The sequence below is a fragment of the Triticum aestivum genome, chromosome 6D (genome assembly GCF_018294505.1).
Source record: "Triticum aestivum cultivar Chinese Spring chromosome 6D, IWGSC CS RefSeq v2.1, whole genome shotgun sequence".
NCBI classification, from domain to species: Eukaryota; Viridiplantae; Streptophyta; class Magnoliopsida; order Poales; family Poaceae; genus Triticum; species Triticum aestivum.
Genome location: NC_057811.1, coordinates 218,788,062 through 218,797,030, shown reverse-complemented (window position 1 = coordinate 218,797,030; position 8,969 = coordinate 218,788,062). Strand labels below are relative to the sequence as shown.

At 43.3% G+C, this 8,969-nt stretch overlaps 1 protein-coding gene across 3 annotated transcripts; it reads left to right on the top strand.

Moving 5' to 3' along the window:
• Window positions 1-2,980: 2,980 nt before the first annotated feature.
• On the top strand, window positions 2,981-7,905 carry LOC123144497 (high mobility group B protein 9). Of its 3 annotated transcripts, none has more exons than XM_044563669.1 (7): window positions 2,981-3,179; window positions 3,423-3,654; window positions 4,323-4,401; window positions 5,370-5,532; window positions 5,614-5,697; window positions 6,617-6,999; window positions 7,089-7,905. In XM_044563669.1, the coding sequence occupies exons 2-7, from the start codon at window positions 3,446-3,448 to the stop codon at window positions 7,503-7,505; spliced, it is 1,335 nt and encodes a 444-aa protein (XP_044419604.1). In that variant the 5' UTR covers window positions 2,981-3,179; window positions 3,423-3,445; the 3' UTR covers window positions 7,506-7,905. The 3 variants fall into 3 exon arrangements, with proteins under 3 accessions (XP_044419604.1, XP_044419603.1, XP_044419605.1); XM_044563668.1 differs by having other exon boundaries at window positions 2,990-3,188; XM_044563670.1 differs by lacking the exon at window positions 2,981-3,179 and adding an exon at window positions 3,218-3,320.
• Window positions 7,906-8,969: the final 1,064 nt, after the last annotated feature.

Below are 8,969 nucleotides of genomic sequence, written 5' to 3'. Positions count from 1 at the left end.
GTAAACGGCGATAAGTGGTGGGAGCGTGTGTGAAGAAGTACACCCCTGCAGGGTTAACATGATCTACTCGAATAGCCACGTCCGCGGTAATGGACTACTGGGTTGCTTATGCAGTTCATAGACAAGTCAAAGTGGATACCTAAAATGCGCAAGATAAGCGTGAGTGCTATGGATGGCCTTCTCGTAGGGAGACGGGAGTGGATCCATAGTGGTGTATTGGTGAATATGTGGACTTGTGTGCGCCACCTCAAAAGAGTTACCAGCAGTCGTAGTACAGGATAGCCACTGAGTCAAAGTTGGCTTGCTGCAGTTAAACTCCACCACCCCTTTGTTGATACTGATGCATATGTACCTAGTTCTGATGTAAGTCTTGCTGGGTACATTTGTACTCACATTTTCTTAATTTATGTTTTGCAGAGAGATCTTAGTCTCACTAGTAGTTCCGCGTGGACTTCGACGTTTAGCTTGTTACCTCAGCTACGATCTTGTACCCTTGGGAGGGTCTTGTAGATAGCCAGGCTTCTCTGCCCCTTTTCATTTGTAGTTGTCTGTACTCAGACATGTTAAGCTTCCGTTGTTTGTATGCTCTGTATGTTGGGTCATGTGACCCATGATTGTAATTCTTACTATGTATGACTCTTCGGAGCCTTATAAATAAATAGTTTGAGTCGTAGAGTTTCGTTGTGATGCCATGTTGTATTTGCACATATCGAGCATATTGTGTGTATGATTTTGAAATGCTTGGTATGTGTGGGATTCGACAACCTAGTTGTTTATTCTTGGTAGCCTCTCTTATGGGGAAATGTCTCCTACTGCTTCCACTGAGTCATAGTAGCTTGCTACTGCTCCGGAACACTTAGGCTGGCCGGCATGTGTCCTTCTTCGTTCCTGTGTCTGTCCCTTCGGGGAAATGTCACGCGTTGTTCCTTTAAGCCCTTGTAGCTTGCTACGACTTGGGTTCATACGTTCATGATCGACACGTTCGTTGTTGGGATCATGTATGCATGTCCCTATAAGTTAGTGCCACCTTGGGTTTATGACTAGTCATGTCGGCCCGGGTTCTCTGTCATATGGATGCTAGAGACACTATCATATACATGAGCCAAAAGGCGCAAACGGTCCCGGGCCGGGTAAGGTGGCACCCGTGGGAATACCGTGCGTGAGGCCGCAAAGTGATATGATGTGTTACATGCTAGATCGGTGTGACTTAGGATTGGGGTCCTGACAGCGGCCAAATTCGAAGGGAGACAACTAGTACATCTTATCCTGATAAAAGGTAGTCTTCGCCTGCAAAGCTTCAGGTCGTGACGCTGTGGTGGGCTCGGCGATGACATCCGTCCTGCCGTCCTGGCGGTCTTGGTCTTGTGGCATGTAAATGGAAACCTTTGGTTGATTCCTCGGGACTCCGCGCCTGTGCTTGCCTCCTTAGGACCAAAGGGGAAGCCTGCTGTACTGCGCCTGGCCTTGGTCGTCATGGCTTGCGTCACCCGAACCTCACGACGTGAGGGCTTGCATAGAAATCTCCGCTCCTCAGGAGCCAGCCTGAGGAGGCCGCTCCTTCTGGAGGTCTTGGCGTCGTCCGCCTCGCGAGGCTTGGCTCCTGCGAGGGTCTTGTGTTGTTGGCACTAAAGATGGGTTGTACCAGGCCGCCGATGAAGCCACGCCGCGGGCCGTAGGCAGGCAAATCTGGGTACCCTGGTTCCCAAAACGCCGACAATTGTTTTTAATAAAAACTAGGCAACAATTTGTTTATGTTATCTAGGACAAAATACTTCATCGACTTTTATGTCATGTCTAATTGCAGGAGTATTTGACACTTCTACGAACCTCATGTGATTAGAAAGAAAAGAGATAGGAATATGTGTTGTACAATAAGTTCTCCAACGTCACTTTGGGGCGAAGAGAAGTTAGAGACCAAGTCCCCCAAGTTCTGACTTAGATTCGGCCTGCACCGACATACCTGACTTCAAACGGCTACAAAATTTTACAACGGGACTCCGAATTGAGTGAATCTTTTTTTGTTAGAAAGTATCTCGTGCACTTTCCAACCTAATTGGATTCACATTCGACATCGTCTGGAGCATGGAGATATCACATAAGTAGTTTGACGTTGCTGAAGAATCCGGGTTATACTACAAATCAAAGGTGTTGTGTCACATCCACTGGGCCATGAACCTTGTACGACCTAGGGTTTGTTTTTTGGATGCCTTAGGACGTGCGCCCACCCCCTTGGCCGCCACCACTTAGTCCTATATAAGTAGATCAATCCCCTACTTTTTTCTTGGGTTTTGTTTAGTTCAAAGTTAGACATTACTGCCACTTTATGTACTTCGTTTCTGTCCAGCGACCATTCCAAGACTGCTTTTGGAACCCCATTTTTACCAATACTTTATTTATATTCACAATATTCAGGTTGCTTTTATTACATTGTTACTTGTTCTTCGATTGCTTGCAGAAATAGACCTTCGTGGTTTGGTTGATCTTACTTCTGGCATCGTCAGTAACCTCTAGAATACGCAACATGGTCACACGTTGTAGTCGAATCGTCAAGGTCGACTCAACCAAATCGGTAGTTATCATCTCATCGAAAGATCGGGACACTCCATCACCTCTATCAAGTAGGGTGTTACACCGCTATGATGACGTGAACGTGGGAAAAATCATTTATCGCGTGCGTGGAGCTGGGAGAGAGGCAGGAGGAGGACAGCTCCAATCTTATAACGTTGAAAACCATATCGGACGGCTCTGAGGATCACCAATTGGGCGCCTATGCCGATTGACCGACGCCAAGCACTGGCCTAAACATTATGCCGCTAAATCTTTTTTTATCGGGGTAACGTACAACATTCAACTAGTGTAAAAAAAATGGCAGTTCTATATCTAGGTAGTACATCATAAGGTACAAACTGATCTGCATATTCCTATATACCTACCTATAATTACTACTGGACTCCACATATCTATCTATCTATATCTTCTTTTGGTTTGACGGTAACACATATGGCGGAGAACAGCCAGCCCAACCTTGGGTTATAATGTCATCTCTCCGCCTCACCCTTACCCCCGGCCCTTTCTCTCTACCGATCTATAGCGGTATTTTATTATCGCTAACCTCACAGTAATCCATCCGGCGAAAACCTAAAGCAAAAGTAGGAGCAAAATATTCGTCCTAGTTTAAGGTATGCGAGGTGAGTGCGCGTGATAGTGCTTGTACATGGTGGGCAGGGCCGGCAGAGGCGTTTGCTTTCCAACGGAAAATTAATAGGAGATGCAGCTAGGGGCCGCCTCCTCTGCCTCTGCCCTCCCTTTCGTTCGTTAACGTGCGTGCGCCGCGGCGGACGGGCGCGTAGCGGCGGCACGGCTGGGTTGCGGAGACGACCGGAGATGGTGATGATGATTATGGCTTGGTCGTTTGTGCGCAGGGGATACGAGGGCAGCGGCGGAGATGTCCGTTGCGGATGCTGCCGCTGCGGCGGACAAAGGTAAGGAGAAGGTGGAGGAGCCTGTGCCCCCGGCGAGGGCGGCGGGGGGCGGAAATGGGAGGTTCATGGCGTACCCGGCGCGGATGGCGGAGCACAAAAGCGTGGTGGCGGACGCCGCCCTCTTCAGGGCTGAGCTCGAGAAGCTGCACGCGCACATGGGCACAAAACTCAAGTAAGGGATCGGTGGCAACCTTCCTTCCCCTCTATGCATCACCGTTCCACCATTCATGCGCCTGCAATATAATCTCGAGCTGTTCTATATGATGTTTTAATTATTGCTGTTGTTGTGGCATTTATTTTTGTTTTCCTTCAAGTTGGAGATAAATATGGGAGGGGAGAAAGGGAGGTTTGGTGAGACGCGGCAATCTTGACAACGAATTGTGCAAATGCCTGCATTTTTTTTGGACCCGCGTTCGTTTAGTTTACTAATCTGTAATCTCCCTCCCTTTATATTATGTGGCCCAAATCTGCCAACATGTCTCAAGCCATAAATCTTTTGGTACCGATTACGTAGCTACTTTGTTATCTGCTTTGGTCTGTCTGATAGCTGGCTACGCCTCTGAATATGGGACTATTGTTTCATTCAAATTGGATATTGTCCTTCAGAATAATTATTTTACCAGTTTACCAAGTGGTCTCTGAAACACACCAGCTTGTGCTCCTTTCGGGCCTGTCATTTAGCATCACCTCATTTTCTGGGTATTCCCCCCCCCCCCCCCCCCCCCCCCTTATTTCTGTCACATAGGACACCAACCTGTTTGGCAGCTTTTCTTATAATTCTGTACTACCATCACTGAGCATAGTTTGTTTGGTGTATCTCTAACTCTTTTTCACTGTAAGGGTGCCAATTATTGGTGGAAAAGACCTGGATCTTCATCAACTATTTAAGGAAGTTACCTCACGAGGTGGCATTGATAAGGCAAGAAATTAATGTAGTTACTTATGTTTAGTGGTTTAAAGTTCCTAGTTTGTCTGGCCATATTTGTTACATTGTGCTGCAACTGTTCTACCCCGGAAAGGTAATATCTAGGACTGTCAGGTGTCATTCAATAGCTGAACTCTGCAGCTAATTATTTAGCCATATTGTGTCACTCGACAAATAACTGACCTACAAATTCTTGAAATAAAAATTTGACCTACATGAATTGCTGCTACATTAGGGTTAAATCAAATTTTGCATCCATGTAGCAATCACTTAACTAAAATTTTGTTAGAAACGGAAAGTGGGCATGCAATTTTAGTTCATATGAATTCCATTGTTATTACATTGGTAGGTCTTCATCTTATTTTCTCCCAATTTATCCTACGAGGTAATGAAATTCTCACGCATGATTTCTCACTGCTACCTTTCTCTTGCCACAGTCCAGATATAGTTATCGCATTTTTCATTTAGATGCTTCAAACTAATGCAAGATGCCAATTATTGGGAAAAACAACAGTGCTCATCATACGAGTAGCCCACAAGCAATTCCATTTAGACAAGAGTAAATTTCATAAAATCCTTCAAAAACATCAATGATATAAATGTGTTAAAACATGTGGACTGGCTAATGTACCATGTGATTCTAAAATTTGTATAGCATAGAACATGTTTTAGAAGTAAAAATCTGAATTATGAACACTTGAGCTGGAGCCTGGATTCAGCTAATTGCAAACCGACCTTGCTTGGTGCGTCTGCCTAGGACTTGATTGGTATAAATACCGTATCTGAATCTTTACTACATTTTTGTGTAAGCAGAGATTGTTGTCAAAGAAAAGCAAGTTAAAGCCATGACACTTCAAAATTTGTGGTGTTTTCTTGAATGTATTGTTAGTCATCACTCTATCTGTAAATATGTAAAGTCCGAAGGTCAGATTGATAACTGTTTGTGTTGCTGCCTCGCACAGGTCAAGGCAGAAAACAGATGGAGAGAAGTAACCGCGTCATTTATTTTCCCTGCGACTGCGACAAATGCTTCTTTTATGTTGAAAAAATACTATATGTCTCTGTTATACCATTTTGAACAGCTCTACTTCTTTGGAGGACAGGGCTGGTATCAACAAGAAAGTGGTGTGTGCAATCTACAGAATTCCGTGTTCTAGTTCTGACTGTCGCTTTCTTGCCATTACTCAGACCATGTTTTTACCGCAGATCCCAGATCACTGCCTTGCATAGAAGTGAGAGCTGAAACACAAAACATCGACAAAAGAAAAAGGGCCACCAATGCCTCTTCAGGTTAGTTTCAGTCAACTCATCTTCTTTAGGCCTCTCCCTCTCCAGTGTAGCGTTATCTCTTCACCCTCCATCTCAGATTTTTGTCCGTGGCATAGAGTTTGAGGAGGATGAAATGAAACCATATCTTATGCTGGATACCATCTCTTCACAAAATCCAACACATCCGTCATTAAATTTTGTACTCACTATTCGATTAGACTCTCTTAACAAAAGTGGGTTCTCATGTACTCCCTCCGTTTTTATTTACTCTGCATATTAGCTTTGTAAACTTCGACCAAGTTTATAGAAAAATTTATTAACTTAGACAATAATAAATCAATACTATTAGATTCATCATTGAATATATTTTCACAATATACATGTGATTGTAAAGGTTCATGTTTTCTATAAACTCGGTCAAACTTTATAAAGTTGGACTTAGGACAAAGCTAATATGCAGAGTAAATAAAAACAGAGGGAGTATTAAATAGTTGGCCTATACGATTCAACCCATTGAGATGGTGAGTAAATTGACATGGCAAGCTTATATACAGCTAATAAGAGACGATCACTGGGACTGGACGTAGCACTCATCAGATACGGATGGGTATGCACGTTTCTGTTAGTTTTTAGAAACCTTGTATCATCATGAGTTCATGATATTGTTACTTACATGATTCACTAATCTTTATTCTAGTTTACATGATTCACTAATCTTTATTCTAGTTTAGCATGGTTGGTTTGGCATTAATTAGATCTATATATCACTCAGTAGAAGTTCAGTACAAACAGCCACATACATATATTGTGTTCAAATTATATGGGGCTTTCTGAATGACAAACATAGCTAACAAATTGGAACGACTTAGGTGATTTAAGACTCTCGAGGAAAGATATTAATATTCATGTGACTAATTTATTTTTCCTTGAACTGTTTTAGACCCAGCTTTGGCTTCTGATAATGTCGATGTGGATGTAATAATTGATGGCAAGTTTGAACATGGTTACATTGTAACTGTTATTACGGGATCAAAATCCACAAAAGCAGTCCTTTATAATTACAGTGAGGAACCTGCTCTTACAACTCTGGCACCTACTATGCACGTAAACAACACTGCTTCGAAGGGTGGACGTAGGCGGAGGCAACGCAGGAAGAAGCTAAGTACAACAGACCCCAGACATCCCAAACCGAACAGGAGCGGCTATAATTTCTTTTTCCAAGACCAGCACAGAAAGCTAAAGCCAGATTATCCTGGCCAGGACAGGCTGATTAGTAAAATGATTGGTGAACGGTGGAACAATCTAAGCCCCGAAGACAAAGCTGTAAGATAGAAAAAATCTATTAAAATCTCAGCTCTACAAATCATCAGCTATTTTGTCATGTGATATGTCCCTACTGTGATTTTTAATAGGTGTACCAAGAAAGAGGTGTACAGGACAAGGAGAGATACCAGTCTCAGTTGGCTGCTTATAAAGAAGAACTGAGAACAGGCCAGCCTATGAGCAATCCTATGCCTATTATCGGCAATGCACCTATCCAGCAGACATTTCCCCAGACAGAAGTAACTATTGATGAAGTGGACTCCAAAGTCAGTAAAGGAGATATGCTGCTGTCCAATCAAAGGTACAACAACAGTGACGAAGGTGTTGATTCAGGTGGAAAACTTGTTGAAGATGAAGAGTTCAACACGGATACATCTCCTGAGCCTAGCATTGATACCACTGATTCGCCTGGGCTGCTTGATCCTTCTGCTGATGGCGACCGATTTGAACTTCGCAGGAGGGAGAACCCCAACAAAAATGAGAAACAGAGCACTGCACCTAAATAATGATTGGAAAATGACTTAATGGTACATTCTTCTGGTACAAGATTGGAAGTAATAAGTTGAAGCGAGCGGCAGGTTATGCCTACTGCCTTGGATGTAGGATCAGGTTGATGTCTCATTTTTATTCCTTCTATATATCAGCATTGTTGTAGAAACTGCTACGGGCTGATTTATGTGGGTAACGCTCTATTAGCGCATGAAATGCTGTGGGTTTTTTCTTCAGTTTGGAACATCCCAAGTTGATATGTTGAATTGGTTGGATGGACGATAGATGGTTTTGTGTCATTTTGGTTTCTTGCTGACATTAGTTTCGGCCTGTAGTACCACTGTAACGCGTTGTAACATGGCTTGATGAACTTGAATTCAGAGGAAATGAACACGATATAGAACTGGATGTACTCTACGGTTTTATCTCGCTCAGATGAAGGCTTAGGCACAACCACCTAGAGGGAAACTTGGTGGTACTTGGATTTATCATCATTACAAGACGAAAGCAAAAAAAAATAAAAAATGGGGGTAGACGAAAGCAATTGACAAAGCAAATTGCCTTTAGACTTTTGCAAACAGGAGAAAAACGATGTCTCATCAACCTGTCTGATTAGGAAAATCAAACGGTGTGTCATTTGGAGTCCTGAGTGAGAGTTCCAGTGCAAGCTGTCAAGTGCATTAATTGTTGCACGATGCTCCATGTCTTTGCTCTCTTTCCTAGCTCGTTAGCATGAATTTGAGCTCCTCTTTTAGGCTGCTTTCACACCTAAGCTAGGAGGGATATTCCTGGTATAAATACATCTTCCCCCACTTCAGCCACCACTCTTTGGCAATTTGATTTCAGCATAGGTTAGCTAATATAAACTTGCCTTGTGAGAGGGTAAACTCACTGATTTACAACAACAACCCTTGAGGTCGCTCTTTGGCAATTTGATTTCAGCATAGGTTAGCTAATGTAAACTCGCCTTGTGAGAGGGTAAACTCACTCATTTACAACAGCATCCCTTGAGGCGGCGACCTGTTCGTGCTTCCAACTTCGTGTGTGGTTGTGTGGATTGAAAACTTAGAGTGCGGTTGGGCAAATACTTGTTATTTGTCATTGCATATATGATAGCTTGCTCCTGTCTAGTCAGGTTGCACTAGTTATTCATTACCCGACAATGTTGTTGGCCGGGATCGAGGGCTTCCTTCCTACCCTTCAGGTGGTGTTGATTCGTTCGATCAAGCAAATCCTCCATGAAGATTGGGCAACCCCGGATCATATTGGCATCATAGTTTCGGTTGACATGGTAGGATCTTGTATCCCTAGTTCAGTTCATGTTCCTCTTCATCCTAAAGTCCAAAAATAGCCCCACAAAAAGTCACCTTTACCCAGCCCCTTGTCGTCTTTAATTCGTTATTTAGTGAGTTTTTGTTGGGAATCGTTGCATGGAAAACAAAAAAATTCTACGCACACGCAATGATCTATCCATGGAGATG

Coding starts and splice junctions, on each gene's coding strand:
- LOC123144497 (XM_044563668.1), top strand. Junction 3,655..4,322: donor CACATGGGCACAAAACTCAA/GTAAGGGATCGG, acceptor TTTCACTGTAAG/GGTGCCAATTATTGGTGGAA. Junction 5,698..6,616: donor GGCCACCAATGCCTCTTCAG/GTTAGTTTCAGT, acceptor GAACTGTTTTAG/ACCCAGCTTTGGCTTCTGAT.